At 46.7% G+C, this 19,198-nt stretch overlaps 1 protein-coding gene across 4 annotated transcripts in view; it reads left to right on the top strand.

Moving 5' to 3' along the window:
• Window positions 1–302: 302 nt before the first annotated feature.
• Window positions 303–19,198, top strand: part of MTSS1 (MTSS I-BAR domain containing 1) — a 209,722-nt gene continuing 190,826 nt past the window's right edge. For 3 of the 4 annotated variants that reach the window (XM_068238011.1, XM_068238012.1, XM_068238009.1), the window contains exon 1: window positions 303–700. In XM_068238011.1, the coding sequence (XP_068094112.1) occupies window positions 629–700 (72 nt within the window). In that variant the 5' untranslated portion in view covers window positions 303–628. The remainder of the gene's footprint in view (window positions 701–19,198) is intronic. The other variant, XM_068238014.1, reaches the window with a different exon arrangement.

The following is a 19,198-nucleotide window of genomic DNA, read 5'->3' as shown; positions in this document are numbered from 1 at the left end:
CAGGGCAGCCTCCTCCTGCTGACAGGTGTGCTCTGACTTCCTAATCAGCCTCCCCTCCAGCAGAGACCTGTCAGCAGCCCCTCCATCCATCATCAGCCCCCCTCCCCTCCTATTGGAAGAAGAATAATAGTGCAGTTAATAGTAATCTGATAATCTGATGAGATTACGGCACCGGCTCCATGAATAATGTAGACGGGTGAATAATATAATGCAGCCAGCTCTGCGCATCAGACACAATGCCGGCGGCAGTACCGGGCGCGGCCGGCAGGGGGCGCCGCTGGGGCAGTGCCCATTATGCGGACGGGAAGGGGGTGTTGAAGAAGAAGGATTATTGCGCCGCTGCTGCTGCTCGGGAGTCGCTGCTTTCAGATCGGAGCTCCGCCGTCCGCCTCTCCCAGCGCTGTAATCCTCGGGATCCCGGTCAGCAGCAATGGGGGGAGATGTGGGGGGGCTGCTGCTGAGCCTCAGGGTGTGATTCCGCTGCATAGAGCCTCCTCCTCCTCTGCGACCTCCAGGATCTCTCTGCTGCTTGCCTAGCTGGGCTGCCTCCATTGGATTGCTCTGCTGCACTTGCTGTATTTGCTGCTCTGTGGATTGTTCTGCCTGCCCTGTGGAATCAGTGCTGACCATGGAGGCTGTCATAGAGAAGGAGTGCAGCGCCCTAGGGGGGCTATTCCAGAACATCATCAGCGACATGAAGGTGAGGTCAACCGTGGCGAACGATCGGGGGTCGTGCGATGAGATCTGCTTTGTGTGTGGCGCGGAGATGATCCAGTTAGCCGGGTAGATCTAATCGGCGATCAATTTGAAAAAAAAAAAATTCATCCTATCAAATTATTAATTTCTTATTATTTATTACTACTTACTATTATCCCTTTAAATGCCCTGCTGTCGTTTTCTAGATTTTTAAAAAACGTATTCTACAAATTCTCCCCCCTTGCGCACACATACACTATCCTAGCTGCGTACCCCACCAGCAAGCGGCGTAGCTAGAGATTATAGGGTTCCATAGCAGCATTTTTATGGGGTCATCGGATGTAGGCACTCATCATGAGCACCTATCCTATGCTCTCTGCATTCTCATGCAATCTACACTGCTTATAGTTCATGGGCACTAAGCTAAAGTGAGGTTTAATAGTAAATCCATCAAATACCACCTGGGCCCCATAGCACCTGCTATGGCCGTTGCTATGCCCCTACCACCGGCACCACCCTCATGCCTACTTATGGGGTCTCTAATGTGAACCCACCATGCAACCTGAAAGACGCTCAAGACCACTTTGGCTCTAATTGGCGCTCACTTGGCTCCTCCTCTTCGTATGGTCCCCTCTTTCGTCTTCTGGGACCACCACACCGCTTGCATATTGTCACATGTATTGGGGGTTATCTTATGTTTGTAGGGGTCCTTTGAACACCATTGGCGAACTGCTGTTAAGTTGAGGATTGGAGAGGAGCGCGTTGTTTAAAAGAGCTTACGATCTAGGAATTCTCGGATTTCCCCTCCCAAAATTATAGACACGCAAACTGGTAGTATACTGTAAGGGTAATCTAGTTGGAGTGCGGGGGCAACAAACACCACTGGCTATATACTATCGAGTTAGAATGTAGACGCTATCATGTTCTTGGGGTGCATTGAGCACTACTGCCCAACTCCTGTCAAGACATAGTGCAAAAAATTGGGCACTAGTCTACTTTAGGGAACCCACCGCAAATCCCCATAGACACTTTCAGCTGTGTACAAAAATTGAATTTTGATTGGCCAATTTTTAAAATTTGGCCAATCAAAATTCAATTTTTGTACACAGTTGAATCATGGCCAACAGGTTGTGAATGCTATGAACAGATTGTGTAGTTAACCCATTCAGGTTCCGTGGTTTTCACGTGAGAAATGTTCACCTCCCATTCATTAGCCTATAACTTTATCACTACTTATCACAATGAACTGATCTATATCTTGTTTTTTCTGCCACCAATTAGGCTTTCTTTGGGGGGTACATTTTGCTAAGAGCCACTTTACTGTAAACGCATTTTAACAGGAAGAATAAGAAAAAATGGAAAAATTCATTATTTCTCAGTTTTCAGCCATTATACTTTTAAAATAATACATGCCTCCATAATTAAAACTCACGTATTGTATTTGCCCATATGTCCCGGTTATTACACCGTTAAAATTATGTCCCTATCACAATGTATGGCGACAATATTTTATTTGGAAATAAAGGTGCATTTTTTCCATTTTGCATCTATCACTATTAACAAGTTTAAAATAAAAAAAATATAGAAATATTTCATCTTTACATTTGATATTTAAAAAGTTTAGACCCTTAGGTAAATATTTACTTTTTTTTTAATTGTAATGTTTTTTTTTTTTTTATAGTAAACATTTTATTTGGGTAGTTTTAGGAGGGTGGGAGGTAAACCATAGATTTATAATGTAAATGTGTGTTGATTTTAATTTATTTTTACTTTCAGTTGTAGTATTACTTTTTGGCCACAAGATGGCGGCCATGAGTTTGTTTACATGACGTCACTCTAAGCGTAACACGCTTAGAGTGACGCATCGGGAAGGGAACGGCCAGAAAAGGCGCAGCTTCCGAGAGAAGCTGTCGCTTTTTCAGCGGGGGAGAGGAATCAGTGATCGGGCACCGTAGCCCGATACATTGATTCCCTGGCTACTGAATCCGCGGCCGGGAGTGCGCGTGCACGTGAGCGATTGGCCGCGGGAGCGCGCGGTAGCGCGCATGGTTCCTGGACGTAGTTTCTACGTCCAGGAACCAAAATAGGTTAAGCTCCCATACTACATGTAGGTGGTAGAATTGGTCAGTTATTGTCCAATCAAAATTGGATGTGTGTACGCACCCTAAAGCTTGTTAACCCCCTTAGCGGTAATCCCGACAGGGCTGTGGAGTCGGAGCAATTTTAGGTGCCTGGAGATGGAGTCGGAGTTTTCATAAACTGAGGAGTCGGGAGTTGGATGATTTTTGTACCAAATCCACAGCCCTGGTAAGTATTAGACTAAGGAGTCGGAGCTATTTTGGGTACCTGGAGTCGGAGTCAATGGTTTCATAAACTGAGGAGTCGGAGTTGAAGTCGGATGATTTTTGTACCGACTGCACAGCCCTGAATCCCGAGTCATGTTTGGGGCCAGAAATCCACAGCTCAGAGCGATAACCCCGAGTTGGATCCAGGGGGAGATGTATAATGTGCAGGCTGCCGCAGCTCTATCCAGCGCTATGATTTTTAGTGTCTAAAAAGTATGAAAAAAAAGTCACTGCTTTCAGACCCTAAAATCAGAAATTCTGCTAACGTGATTGGGTGGACAGCACCCTCTAGAACTTCAAGGTTTCCGATAGGTTGTAGTAAACTACGCCCACACTATTTGGCCAATCACAAGGCTTCATGCTGTAGAGGGTGCTGTGATTGGAGAATTATTCCCTGTGAGGTTTCCTGCTGGGATCCCTAAACTAGACAAGTTTCCCCTCATACTACTTGGAGGTGGTAAGATTGGTCAGTGATTGGCCAATCATAATTGAACGTGTGAACTAAGCTTAAAGAGACTTCAGTACAACTCTGATACTTACCTGGAGCTTCCTCCTGCCCCATAAACACGTCTAAGTCCCAGGCCATCCTCACGCGGTCTGCCGTTCAACCGCGGTGATCTCTGTTACCAGGCTCAGTCGATGCCAGTCAGGGTCTACTGCACATGTGCAGACCTCCCGCGCATGCGCAGTAGACCCGGACTGACGTCACTGAGGCTGGTAACGAAGCTCACTGTGGCTGAATGGCGGACCGCGGGAGAACGGCGTGGGACTTAGATGTGTTTATGGGGCGGGAGGAAGCCCCGGGTAAGTATTGGAGCTGTACTGAAGTTCTTCTCTGAAGTAAGAGGTATACGGAGGCTGCCATATTTATTTCCTTTTAATCAATACCAGTTGCCTGGCAGCCCTGCTGGTCTATTTCTCTGCAGTAGTATCTGAATAACACCAGAAACAAGCATGTTGCTAGTCTTGTCAGATCTGACTTTAAAGAGAACCCGAGGTGGCCTTGTATTACGTTAGTGGGGCACAGAGGCTGGTTGGTCACACTAACACCAGCCTCTGTTGCCCCATCGTGTGTCTCAAAGACCCCCCTGCTCGCCGCTATACTCCCCGCAGTGCTGGCAACACGCAGCGCGTCGCCAGCACAATGTTTACTCTAGCGCTGTCTGTCAGCGCCGCTCCCACGCCTCCTCCGCATCGCCGCTACCCGCCCTCGTCCCTTCCCTCCAATCAGCGGGAGGGAAGGGACGAGGGCGGGTAGCGGCGATGCGGAGGAGGCGGCGGAGCGGCGCTGACAGACAGCGCTAGAGTAAACATTGTGCTGGCGACACGCTGCGTGTTGCCAGCACTGCGGCGGTATAGCGGCGAGCAGGGGGGTCTTTGAGACACACGATGGGGCAACAGAGGCTGGTGTTAGTGTGACCAACCAGCCTCTGTGCCCCACTTACGTAATACAATGCCACCTCGGGTTCTCTTTAAAGTCTGAAACACCTGATCTGCTGCATGCTTGTTCAGGGGCTATGGCTAATAGTACTAGAGGCAGAGGATCAGCAGGGCTGCCAGGCAACTGGTATTGCTTAAAAGGAAATAAACATGGCAGCCTCCATATACCTCTCTTCAGTTCCCCTTTAAGCTTGGTTCACACTTTCAATTATGATTGGGCAATCACTGACCAGTTTTACCATCTCCATGTAGTATGAGGGTTGATCTATACAATTTTCTCATAGTATTTAATATCTGTTGACCAATCAAAATTGAAAGTGTGTACCAGGCTTTTGAGTGGTTGTCTTGTGTACCACTTTCAGCTGGTCTTTGATGAGCTACAGGCAATGACAGGATAAGCATCTAACATTGAATAGTGGATCATAATTTGAAAATCTCGTGCTTTGCTCAGGTCCACAACTACAAAGGTGTGGAATAAAGTTTATTTTACGTTTCTGACACGTTTAGCTGGGTGACCTAGGACAGAATGTTCTGTCAGGCTGTTAACTGTGTTCATTACCAAAGTGTAGACTGGCTTTTGGCAGGTAATTGAATATCAGGGTTGGACAAATTTAATATGAAGGCCAGGAGTCGGTATCTGCAATCTAGGAACTTAGCAAAAATTTTTGGTAGGAGCTCTGTTGAGAAAAACATATAAAGTTTGAAGCCAGCTTTTTTTTTTTTTTTTTGAAGGGCCTTGGCTATCAGACTTATGATATCCGATTAGAAACCTTAACAAAATAATGAATTCTGTCAATATTATCGGTCCTACTACTAGTCCTTTTCTGCCAGCACTGTCTTCTCTGGTGGCCTTGAGGGTACTGTAGACACAGCTGTCCATGTTTACCTACACTTGTCTACGGAATATGTCACTCAGCATTCCGACCTTCAGTAACGTGATATATTTTTTTTTTCATGGTGTTTTTCGTTTTGTTTTTTTTCTTTTTAATTTAGGATTTGTTGGGTAATGTGTGTTGCGTAATATGTTGGTGCTTTATAAATACAATAATAATAATAATAAGGTGTATGCTTCAAGAACCTGAATGGATAATATTGATTCACAGTTTGTACGGTTCTGATCCAGTTCTGTATAATGCCTGAAAAAGAAACTTTACGTTTCGAAAGCTTGCAATAGACCACGTACAGTTAGTCATTAAAGGTACCCCGGAACAGGGGCGTAACAATAGACCCTGCAAGGGTTGCAGCCGCAGGAGGTCCCAGAAGCCACAAGCCCCCTGTTCTGTGAGACTGACAACTAAGGGCAAGGAGAGAAAAAACGTTCTGCTCTTTGCACAATTGTTCTAATGACTGCATCTGCTCAGCCACTGATAAGGAGTCATACAAAGTTTTGCAGACAAATATTTGTAGACAGTCCCTATTCAGTGTCCAGTAGGCTCTTGTGTAGCCTTTCTACTCCTCTCCAAGTGCTGGGTCCTGTAGAGATGCTTGAAAGGTCTGGGCACGGAGAGAAGGCGGGAGGGGGGGCCCATCCATAGTTTTGCAGGGGGGCCCCGTGTTTTCTAGTTATGCCACTGCCCCGGAACCAACGTTTGTTGGTTTGATGTCTGCATTATTGATTCACAGTAAATGCCCTATTTTATTATACTTCACTAAAATTTGTGGTCTGTTTCTTGTGTTTGTATCCACCTATAACACAGCACAGAACGACTGTCACCTACCTTTTTCCACGAAAACGTCTTAATATTGGTCCTTCTCTAATATCTCCAAACCACTACCCTCTAGATCAGGCATGGGCAAACTCGGCCCTCTAGCTGTTACGGAACTACAAGTTCCACAATGCATTTGCCTTCATGAGTCATGACTGGCTGTCAGACTCCTGCAATGCATTGTGGGACTTGTAGTTCCATAACAGCTGGAGGGCCAAGTTTGCCATGCCTGCTCTAGATTCTAAGCTATCAAGCAGGGCTGTGGAGTCGGTGCAAAAATAATCTCCTCAGTTTATGAAACCCTCAACTCCTGACTCCAAGTACCCAAAATTGCTCCGACTCCTCGACTCTGACTCCATAGTCTAATTAGTTACCAGGGCTGTGGATTTGGTACAAAAATCATCCAACTCTGACTCCTCAGGTTATGAAAACAGACTACTCTACTCTACAGACCTGCTCGCAAGGGCAGGGACCTCCTCCAAGTGTTTCTTATTCTGGATTTATCATAGGAACATGTACCAGTATTGGTGATATCTAAACCACACATCTATGTATATATGTGTACTGCTGGATGTCCCGATTGTATAGCATGTTGAACGTCCCATGTAGCTGTGTTCCCAATATTTGTTTTGGACTATGTACAGCGCTACGGAAGACCTTGACGCTTTATGTTCAATATAAATAAAAATAAAAGGGTTTTTTTTTTTTTTTTTTTTTTTTTAGTAGTGCTGTATAAAGTAATGCCGTCATGGTGGCCTTGCAGGGGCGTAGCAATAGGGGTTGCAGAGGTAGCGGCCGCATCGGGGCCCCGAAAGGCCCTTCCTCAACTACAGTATTAGCTCTCTATTGGTCCTGTGCTCATAATAACCACTTCTATAGCTACTTTAAATAGTGGTAATCATTAACAAACTGCTCCCCATCCCCTTCTTGCACCTCTGACACTGTAGTTGCCATTGGCAGGTTTTGGTGCGCCGTATCAATTGTTATGTATAGAGTACTTGGGGGGCCCTATTGTAAAACTTGCATCGGGGCCCACAACGCCTTAGCTACGCCACTGTGGCCTTGTAGTGCTCTGTGCACTGCTGGTCTGTCTGTCTGTGATCAGCTAATTTGAATGAATGAAATCGACCGGTGGGATCAAAGTGATAGAATCGGCCTTCAGCACCGTTGAGCTCACACCAGAGCTGTTTTTGATGAGAAGCCAGTTCACCTATCTAAGGTTTTGGACTGCATGGACTTTAACCCCCATATTGCTGGAAGGAGCTAATCAGAGTGACAATGCCTACAAAACAGGCCCTTCGATGTCCTTGCCTTGTGCAATAATAACAATAATGTCATCTTGGACTGTGACTGCCGGTTCAGATGTCAGTCCCGCTCCTTCTTGCTTGTTTTGCTCAGAAATCACCTGGCGTTGCTGTTTGCCATGATATACAGGGCAGATCTCTGCAAATAGAGGCTGTGTTTGCATCTGAAGCCAGTAGTATTGTGTTGCAGTCTGTGGCGTTTTCTGCTGTGTCTGTATTATTGTGTCTCTCGTTCGAGTCAATGTGGGCTGCTACAGACAGCTGATCACATTTGAGCCTGGGTGGCAGAGCCAGCAGGGTAACAGGTGGCAGATCTGGCTGTCTGTACCGGAGACATGGGGCAGGTTTCCCTGTGACAGGGGCAGCTGGGCCCGCGCCTGGATACACATGGGTAAATCACTCTGAAAAATGCAAGGTGGTGATATGGAGCTGGGCCCGTTAGGGCTGCTTCTGCTGAGCATCTGCTGCAATGTGCCTCACTCAGACAATGTAGGGAATGTGATCTGTGCGTAATATACGATAGCTATTTCTACAGCAAGCTTTTCTGACTGACGATTGCTGTCTAAACATGCATGCCTGTCTGCAGCAAGCATCTATGTTTGTGCAGCAGTTGGTGGGAGACGACAAGGTAATAAAGTTGGGAATGTGTCTCTAAAGGTTGGCCATACATTAGGCGACTTGGCGGCCGATTGACCATTCGATTTGATTATAATAATCGAATGAAAATCGGTGCTGCTAAGAGCATGTCTGATTGACCATGCGACCAGTTGTGGGCTGAAATTGGTCGCATGTATCGATTGAGCATGTCGGCCCTACATCTCGCCGCATGTCCCATCTGGTGTGCGGCAGTAATGTCGTGCGAAATCTGGAAAAGCGACAAAAGTTTTGGAACTCCCAGCGCTGTGCCCTGTGCTTGCATACTTTACCTGCTGGTGTTTGGCGCTAGCTCTAGGCTCCATCCACATACATATGTACACCGGCACCTACATGGGGCGCGTGTATGAGGGCGGAGCTAGTGGCGGACAAAGGCAAAGTATACTGCACCAGGGGGGTGGATGGGAAGGGCAATCTTTCCATTAGGGGGGACAGCGCCGGGGGTGGCGAATGCAGTGTCACGAGTCCAATTTTCAGAGACATTTCAGGCTGAGCTTGATCATGAATTGACCTGCAGTGTATGGGTAGACAACAATCGTATTTGATCAGAGAGAGCTTTGTCACTTGGTCGACTTGCCCAATCATCTTCTGATGTAGGGCACCTTGAGGCCTGGAACCCACTAGACTATTTTTTTTTTTTTAGCGTTTAGGGAGCGCAGGACATGCAGCGTTTTGGGAGCGTTTCCATTCTATTGTATTGTGTAGGAGCAGGGAAATGGCTCCCAAAATCTATTGCAAAACGCTATTACAAATCGCTTGGCGATTGCGATAGCACTTCCTAGTGGGTTCCAGGCCTTAAAGAGACTCTGAAGCGAGAATAAATCTCGCTTCAGAGCTCATAGTTAGCCCTGCTAAACCGCCGCAATAGCGCCGCTAAACGGGGGTCCCTTCACCCCCAAACCCCCCACTGCGACACTTGGTCACAGACATGGTCGCTCCTGGAGGCAGGGCTAACGGCTGCAGCCCTGCCTCCAGTCGCGTCTGTCAGCGGCGCATCGCCGCCTCTCCCCCGCCCCTCTCAGTGAAGGAAGACTGAGAGGGGCGGGGGAGAGGCGGAGATACGTGCTGACAGACGCGCGTGGGGCAGGGCTGCGGCGGTTAGCCCTGCCCCAACCAGGAAGCGCTCCCCCGCATTACGGAGGGGATTTGGGGGATCAGGGACCCCCGTTAAGCCGTGGGATAGCGGTGGTTTAGCAGGGGCACACATGCCCCTGCTAACTCTGAGGTCTGAAGCGAGATTTATTCTCGCTTCAGACTCTCTTTAAAGAGGAACTCCAGTGAAAATGTCATTAAAAAGTTTCATTTTTACAATAATGATGTATAAATGATTTAGTCAGTGTTTGCTCATTGTAAAATCTTTTAAATCCCTGATTTACATTCTGACATTTATCACATGGTGACATTTTTTACTGTTGGTAGGTGATGTAGCTGCTGCATGCTTTTTTGGCAGTTGGAAACAGCTGTAAACAGCTATTTCCCACAATGCAGCAAGGTTCACAGACAGGAAACTGCCAAGAGTACGTACTTTTCTTGTGGGAGGGGTTTCACCACAATATCAGCCATACAGCGCCCCCTGATGGTCTGTCTGTGAAAAGGAATAGATTTCTCATGTAAAAGGGGGTATCAGCTACTGATTGGGATAAAGTTCAATTCTTGGTCGGAGTTTCTCTTTAAGCTTAGGGCCCATTAGAGTGCTTTCAGCTGTGACCCCCAAGAAGTGCTATATTGATAGAAGCGAATGAAGGGGAAACCCACAGGAGCGATTGGGATTTGCTTAATCGCAGTTGCAGATCCTGCAGCATTTTTGGAGTGATTGCGCTCCAGTGCAACAGATAAGAACGCTGCAAAAAAACACTTTTCAAAAGTGATTCTTCTAGTGTAAATAGAAGTTTAAACGTCTCTTGCCGGGTCTCCTGAAATCCATTCACTCTGGCTTGGCGGCCCCATAACACAAGAGGTCATCTGCGCTTCTCAATCGCCTAAAACCTTTAGTGCTAGGGGGCGGGGCTATGTGCCAGAAGCCGGGAAAAAAATGACTTCGGGAGCCCTGACAAGTAGTTAAAACATTATTTACCCAGCTTACAAAAGGGAAACTTCCCCACACACAAATTGGAAGCGCTGTACAATCGCTGGCAGTAGATTGTACAGTGCTGCCAGTCACCTTACAAATCACAGCTGAAATCGCTGTAGCAAATGCAAGGAAAAACGCTTGGCGTTTGCAAAAGCGACTGCTGATCTGTAATGGATCCCAGAGTTCTCCCCAGACATTTTTTCCAGCAGGTTGGCATGAAATAGTAGCTGGGTGGGGCAAGATGAGAGAATGCAGGGCCAGTGCTTCTGTGCACAACTCTGCTTAGAATAGGAGGAGGTGAGCCGATGACAGCCGGGTGGTCACCAAAACTAGCCAGGTGGAGCGCCCGGCTAAAAGAGCCTGGGGAGAACACTGGGATCCCAAAGACCATACCCACAAGACAAGACAAATAACATTTATATCACGCTTTTCCCCTGGCGGACTCAAAGCGCCAGAGCTGCAGCCACAAGGACGTGCTCTATAGGCAGTAGCGGTGTTAGGGAGACTTGCCTAAGGTCTCCTACTGAATAGGTGCTGGCTTACTGAACAGGCAGAGCCGAGATTCGAACCCTGGTCTCCTGCGTCAGAGGCAGAGCCCTTAACCATTACACTATCCAGCCACGATGATATTGTACAAAAACGACCTATAAACTATATATTGTTGCGATATTAGTGGGTCTTGGCAGGTCTGAACAGACGTTGCACTACGATCGCTAAATATCCATCCTGTCAGATGACAGGTGGTGATGTAAAGCTAGCCAAGCACATGTTGATTATGGCCCAGTCAAGCAAGCGATCAGTTCAGCAGAAGTGGTAGATATTACCACTGTGTCCTCCTGATCCCAATTAGATTCCAGCTCAAATCTAAGGCCTAGTTCACATTGTAAATCGCAAACCCTGAGCCATTTTGTTAGCTATTTTGTAAGCGCTTTTCTAGGCGCTTTCAGCTTAGAAAAGTGTTTTTCGAAGCGCTTTTGTGCAGCGATGCTTTGCTCACTTCCTGATGTCAAGCAGGAAGTGAACTTTGACCTGGAAATTAATAAATACAATGGGCTTGATTCACTAAGACAAATGGCATGCCTTATCTGAGTTAACACACCTTATCAGAGTAGCATAACGAGCGCTACAAACTTATGCCTGCTAATTGACAATGAGAGCTCCACTCGTCCTGCCCTGAGCCCCTGCGGGTTCGTAGTGCTCGCTATGCTACTCTGATAAGGCATGTTAACGTTGATAAGGCACGTTAACGTTGATAAGGCCTGTTATCTCTGATAAGGCACGTTAACTCGGGTAAGGAGTGATATCTCTGATAAGGCACGTTAACTCGGGTAAGGAGTGTTATCTCTGATAAGGCATGTTAACTCGGGTAAGGAGTGTTATCTCTGATAAGGCATGTTAACTCGGGTAAGGAGTGTTATCTCTGATAAGGCACGTTAACTCGGGTAAGGCATGCTATTTGTCTTAGTGAATCAAGCGCAATCTATTTTATTCATTAAAGCGCTCAGCAAATCGCTTTTTCAAGCGCTTGGCGATTTTGCTATACTTCCTATTGAATTGCATACGCTCTGGAAATGGTGCAGGAGTTTGCGATTGGATAGAAAGTTAATCGCTTATGTGAGAACACCCACATAAGCTAACATTGCACAAACGCATTTAAGGGGATTTTTAAAATCGCCGGCGCTTAAAAATTAGAAAAATCGCTCATAATGGGAACAAGCCCTAACTGTGATTTGATTGAGGGACTAGTGTTATACCATGTGATGCAGTATAACCTAATGTGTATATATTCCCTGCACTCCCACCCCCACCCACTGAACCATTGTGCTAGATCAATCTTTCCATTGATAAACTGTCTGAAATTGATTGAAAGATTATTGATCGGGCATGTTGGTGGGCAATAGGTCCAGAGCATTTATGATGATTTGAGTAAACCTGCCAGAATTAATATATAATATGTATGACCTGCCTAAAGCTCTGATAGCCCATGTCCATGGTTCCTGTGATTGTAACAACCTTATGCTTCATACACACTTGAGATAAAAGTCTTTGGAAAATGCAAGATCACAGACCAATTATACCCCATTCCATGTAGTATGGGAGCCATACCTACACAGTCTATTCTATGGAGCTGAACTCCCCATCAGATAGAAATCTTTGCAAGATGCTGCACACACAGATGCTGTACAGACACAAAAGATCATTATCTGCAAAAGATCTGTTCCTGCCAAAGATCTGTTCCTGAAAATTGCATTCATAGTCTATGAGATCTGCAGGTCATCATACACACCTTGTTTAACAGACTTCATCTGCATATCTGGAAATCATCTGCAGATCTGAAGATCCAACCTGGTGGATCTGATCTGCAGATGATCTGCAGATGATTGTCTGCTAAACAAGGTGTGTATGATGATCTGCAGATCCCATAGACTATGAATGCATTTTGCAGGAATGGATCTTTTGCAGGAACAGGTCTTTTGCAGATACTGATCTGTTGCATGTGTACAGCATCTGTGTGCAGCATCTTGCAAAGATTTCTATCTGATGGGGAGTTCAGCTCCATAGAATAGACTGTGCAGGTATGGCTCTCATACTACATGGAAGGGGGTAAAATTGGTCTGTGATCTTGCCTTTTCCAAAGACTTTTATCTCAAGTGTGTATGAACCATTAGGCTCATCTAAAAGACAAAAGAAGACCAGGGGATTCGGAAAAGCAAAATGCTAAGGGTGCATATACTCACAAAGGTTGGTTGCAAATCCTTGCAACCACAGTCAGAACATGTGAGAAATTAACCCCCCCCCCCCCCCCCCCCCGCTTGGTTTTCCAGGTCTGTAATAGGGGCTGATCAACTACAAATGTTTATTAGGACAAACTACAAAAAAATGGTATGACAAGACACTAAAACCGGTGGCGATGCCCAGTGCATAAATGATAGGCTAATAAACTGTCAGTCTTATAAACGGAGAGGTAATCGTACCTTTCTTGACGAATTTGGACCAGTTTATTGAAAAAAGGTCTTATTTGAGTGCATAAAATTGACAACGAGCTTGGTGGGTGCGTGTCCGCTTCCTCAGATCAGTGAAGAAAACTGGTGCTTTAACTGCTATGGCTGTGTAGCAAGCATGAGCGCCGCTATGTCTAAAGCTCTGATAGGCTGGTCATGATCATGTGCTTGAGAAGGGAGATGTTCTAAAAGACCTTAGAAAAAAAGGAGCACATATAGTGTAGTCAGGGCCGGGTTTGTACTCTTTACTGCCCAAGGCCATTGTCACCAGCCCCCCCCTTTAGTATAGGTAGCGAGATGACCCATCCTCCTTCCCTACAGTATAGGTAGCCAGTTGACTCCCTTAACCTCCTGAGCGGTCTGGACGAGCTCAGCTCGTCCATCACCGCCGGAGGCTGCCGCTCAGGCCCTGCTGGGCCGATTTTTATCAAATAAAGTGCAGCACACGCAGCCGGCACTTTGCCAGCCGCGTGTGCTGCCTGATCGCCGCCGCTCTGCGGCGATTCGCCGCGAGCAGCGGCGAAAGAGGGCCCCCCTAGCCGCCTGAGCCCTGCGCAGCCGGAACAAAAAGTTCCGGCCAGCGCTAAGGGCTGGATCGGAGGCGGCTGACGTCAGGACGTCGGCTGACGTCGATGACGTCACTCCGCTCGTCGCTATGGCGACGATATAAGCAAAACAAGGAAGGCCGCTCATTGCGGCCTTCCTTGTTTATTCTGGGCGCCGGAGGCGATCGGAAGATCGCCTCCGGAGCGCCCTCTAGTGGGCTTTCATGCAGCCAACTTTCAGTTGGCTGCATGAAATAGTTTTTTTTTTTATTTAAAAAAAACCCTCCCGCAGCCACCCTGGCGATTTAATCAGAACGCCAGGGTGGTTAAAGGACTACTGTAGGGGGAAAAATAGTTGAACTCACCTGGGGCTTCTAATGGTTCCCTCAGACGTCCTGTGCAGCCACTCACCGATGTCCAGTCCAATCCCCGCCTCCGGGTCACTTCTGGAAATTCCGACTTTAGAGTCTGAAAACCACTGCGCCTGAGTGGCCGCACCTTCACTCCCGCTGACGTCACCAGGAGTGTATTGTGCAGGACCAGTACCTGCTGAACAAGCACAACCACTCAAATAGCATGTGGAGAAAAGTGTCTCTACTGGTGGAAACTCATTGCTTGTACAGGAATGGTCGCTCTCTAGATGAAAAATTGGTCACCAGGTGACCAATAGTGATGGTCATGTCTAGGAAAACTCACAGAGAAGCATGTGATTTGTTTGATCAGCTGATAGATTTGCAAAGCTCTGATTTGCTGTGATCTCATCCTGCTTTAGCACATGACCATGACTAGCAAAGCAGAGACTTGCATCTATCACCTGACCAAACTGATCACATGCTTCTCCATGAGTTCTCATAGACATGACCATCACTACTTGCCAAAGGTGCTGGTGGCCACCCTCTAAGGAAGGTTATTGTAATAGAGGAACGATCAAGGAAAGAGGTGACCAGGTGTGATACAATGGCTATCATTCATAAAGCGTTCCCGCATGTGGAAATGCTAAAAACAGCCGCCTTTACCGAGCACTGAGCAAAATGTGTATTCATGAAGGCTGTTTCCACATGCGAAGCTGACTTTCCCGAAAAGAGTGATAAATTACCGCATTGTGCGGTGATTCTATGCGGAAATATAACAAAATGTAAATTCATAAAAATTAATGCAAGCGGTATGCGGACGGGGATTACCGCTCCCCTGGATGTAGCGATAAGCATGCGGAGTACATGTAAGTGAATGGGACAGACCTCCCATGCAGCAGCAGGGAGAACACCATAGAATCCATCCTCTGCTCCTCTGTCATTGTCTGGTATGCTGGCGCAACGGCCAGCGACAAACACAAACTTCAGAGAGTCATAAAGGACGCGGAGAAGATCATCGGATCTCCTCTTCCACCTCTCGATCTCCTCCACTCCACCAGGATGAGGAAGAGGGCCATCATGATCTCCCGTGACCCCTCTCACCCAGGCAGCCACTACTTCAAGCTCCTCCCGTTGGGCCGTCGCTACAGGACCATACCATCCAGAACCACCAGGCGGAAGAACACCTTCTTCCCCCAAGCTGTCCGGTTGCTGAACTCCAACCTCCCCCCGACGGGCTCGCATACCATCGCGCTCTAGCTGGGTGGATCAACCGGTCCCCGCTGCTGCCTGCCTGGCCTATCCAGATAGACTCGGGGCTACTACCTGCATCCTTATTATTATTATTATTATTATTATTGTGACTTATGAACGGATTACTGCATCTTAAATTGTACGTGCTGTGCGTCTGTCTTATATTCTGTCTATGCCATGTGAACCACAACTAATTCCGATTACAGCTCCTGCTGTACTTGGCGAAATACAGTGATTCTGATTCTGAACACCGCATGGAGGGACTCCGCCAGCTTCTCCTGTTTCCGCATGCCTACCGACAGCCTAACGGCAGCCTACCGCGGGATATCTCCGCACTCCTATCGCAACTAGAAACATTTTTATGAATGACCACCCAGAAGGCTGAAATACCGACAGCGGTATTTTCCTGCACGGATTTTTGTTACCGACAACACTTTTATGAATGATAGCCATTATGTTTAAAACAATAAAAACAAAAAACAAATCAAGAGGAGGCTTAATCGAACAGTAGACACAAATAATTTTTTATTTGTACTATGGTAATGCGTTTTGTAGTCCCAGTTGGACCCGTGGGGGGGGGGGGGGGGGGGTTGAAGTTGTCAGCTGTTCACATTACATGGCATGTACATGGCTCGGTTGTTTTGTGTTTAATGCTAGGTACACACCACAAAATAGTCAACGGCTCCTTACAAGAAGGGTGGTTTCCCTCTACTCTGAAAGAAGCAATCGTCAGGCCTCTACTCAAGAAACCATCCTTAGACCCAGATGCTTTAAACAGCTACAGACCTGTCTCAAACCTCCCCTTTCTGGGAAAAGTTATTGAAAAGGCTGTCTACCTCCAACTTGAAGCCAGGCTCTCCAGAAACAACATCCTTGACCCTCTTCAATCTGGCTTCAGGAAATATCACAGCTGTGAAACAGCCCTCACCCAGATTTGCAATGATCTGCTCATTGCAAGAGACGAGGGTCAATGTTCCATCCTGATTTTGCTCGACCTCTCAGCGGCTTTTGACACAGTCGATCATGAAATCTTACTCAACAGGCTACAAGAGTACTGTGGCATAGATGGCATTGTTCTCCGGTGGTTCAACTCCTACCTGGCTGGCAGAACACAAAGGGTAGCCTTAGGGCCCTTCCTCTCCAACCCTGTACCACTAAAATACGGTGTACCTCAGGGCGCAATATTATCCCCTTTACTGTTCACCATATACATGCTGCCACTTGGAGAAATCATACAAAAACATGGCCTGACATATCATTGCTATGCTGATGACACCCAGCTATATTTGTCATTCAAACCTGACGTCACAGACCCTACTCCACAAATAAACGCATGCTTAGCTGAGCTTCAGGAGTGGATGAATAATAATTGGCTAAAACTTAATGCTGACAAAACTGAGGTTCTTGTTATCAAGGGCCAGGGCTCAACAGCAAAGCAGCTCCAGTCTCAACCAACACCGCTAAGGATAGGGAGCTCAGACCTGAACAACTCAGACTGTGTGCGCAGCCTGGGAGTACTGATTGATGGGAAATTAAGCTTCAGGAATCAAATCTCAGCTGTTGTGAAACATTCCTTCTTTCACCTAAGGAATATTGCAAGGATTAAACACCTAATTCCTTCAGAGGATCTTCCAACCCTAGTTCATGCCTTCGTCACATCAAGGTTAGACTACTGCAACGTCCTCTACACAGGCCTGCATAAGAAAGACTTACGCCGCCTGCAATTAGTACAGAATGCCGCTGCAAGGCTGTTAACAAACCAACCACGCCATTGCCACATAACACCAACCCTGAGCTCACTCCACTGGCTACCGATAAAATGGAGAATTCTGTTTAAGATTGGCTTACTGACATTCAAATCCTTGCACAATCTGGGCCCTGGATACCTGAAGGACTTGTTGCAACTACATCACACCCCCCACAATCTTAGATCAAAAGGACGTAACACCTTGGTCACCCCCAGAGTCCACCTGAAAACCTTTGGAGACAGAGCCTTTTGTCATGCTGCCCCTACACTTTGGAACTCCCTGCCACACCCAATCAGGACAGCCCCATCCCTGGAAACATTTAAGTCTAAACTGAAAACCTACCTTTTCAGTCTGGCATTCATGAACATCTGACTATCTCCTCTGTAACGCAACCCAGCCTGAAACCCTGTATTAATCTGAGACACAGCTATGCGCTTTGAGTCCTATGGGAGAAAAGCGCTTTACAAATGTTATTGTATATTGTATTATTGTACACTTTTGTGTTAGATAGATGGTTTGTTAGATCATTTCCGTCTGATCTTTTTTTCCGATAGTTTTTCTGATCGATTTCTCATTGACGTGAATGTATATAGATGAGAAAAGATAAGCTAATCGAATTGGAAATTCATTGGACAGAAAATCGACAAAAAATGCATTGTGTGTACCCAGCATAACTGGTTCTGAGTTGTTTGCTTTTGATAGTGATTTACGTACAATAATTTCTTTTCAGATGTAGCTGTTTTTTGATGTTTGTTATGAGGGAATTTGGCGAGTGTTGGCGTTCTGTGCGTTGCCTCATGTCTGGCAGGAAGCCTGGCTCGTGGCTGTCAGTCACTGATGATGATCAGCAGCTTATTGTCGGCAGCCTATCAGACGGCCTCAGCGTGCTCACCGCCCAGCGCGTTTCATGGATCAGGGGGGCAGGGCTCCGCTCATGTTGCTAGGGTCTGGAGAGCTGCAGAGACGGGCGATGGTGCTGTGTGTTATATGTCTGTCAGTGTTCACATCTGCTGACTAGTTCAGTGGTATTCATGTTCTGTTAATGGTTGGGGTGGTCACATCATTCTGTGGAGGCACTGGTTGTAAATGTATATAATCCATGCAAAGATAAGTCTTTACATTATAAACACACGGATGCTTCATAGCTGTGCAGCTACTGGAGAATGGCGTGACTCCCAAATTGCTTCTCTTGTTCCTGTTTGTCTTCTCTCTAAGCCTTTTTCTTCCTCCACTCCCCTCTCTCCTCACATGTGCTGTCTGGCCTGGTGCACACCAAAAACCGCTAGCAGATCCGCAAAATGCTAGCAGATTTTGAAACGCTTTTTCTTCTTTTTCTGTAGCGTTTCAGCTAGCATTTTGCGGTTTTGTGAAGCGTTTTTGGTGTAGTAGATTTCATGTATTGTTACAGTAACTGTTACTGAACAGCTACTGTAACAAAAAACGCCTGGCAAACCGCTCTGAAGTGCCGTTTTTCAGAGTGGTTTGCGGTTTTCCTATACTTAACATTGAGGCAGAAACGCATCCGCAATCCAAAATCTGCAGCAGCCCGGGAGTATGCGTTTCTGCGAAACGCCTCCCGCTCTGGTGTGCACCAGCCCATTGAAATACATTACCCTAGCGGATCCGCACCCGCAAGCGGATCGCAAACCGCAGCAGAACCGCTCTGGTGTGCACTAGGCCTTAGTCTGTTTCTTTCTTTCGTTTGTTCTCTCTCTCTCTCCCTCTCTCCCTCTTTCCCTCTCAGCGCACACCAAAAACCTCTAGCAGATCCGCAAAACGCTAGAGGTTTTTGAAGCAGATTTCAGAGCGATTCTAGGCATGTATAGAGAGGTTATCTAAACATGCCTAGCGTTTTTTTTTTTATTTTTGCAGCGTTTTTGTGTAGCAGATTTCATATATTTGTTACAGTAAAAACTGTTGCTGAACAGCTTTTGTATCAAAAATGCCTGGAAATCCGCTCTGATCTAGCGTGTTTCAGAGCGGTTTTCCACTTTCCTATACTTTAACATTGAGGCAGAAACGCCTCAGAAATCTCAAAAATGCTGCAGCCCCCGAGTTTGCGTTTGTGGAAAAAACGAGCCGC

This window comes from Hyperolius riggenbachi, chromosome 5 (genome assembly GCF_040937935.1).
Source record: "Hyperolius riggenbachi isolate aHypRig1 chromosome 5, aHypRig1.pri, whole genome shotgun sequence".
In the NCBI taxonomy this organism is placed as follows: domain Eukaryota; kingdom Metazoa; phylum Chordata; class Amphibia; order Anura; family Hyperoliidae; genus Hyperolius; species Hyperolius riggenbachi.
This window is presented reverse-complemented; position numbering and strand designations above follow the sequence as displayed.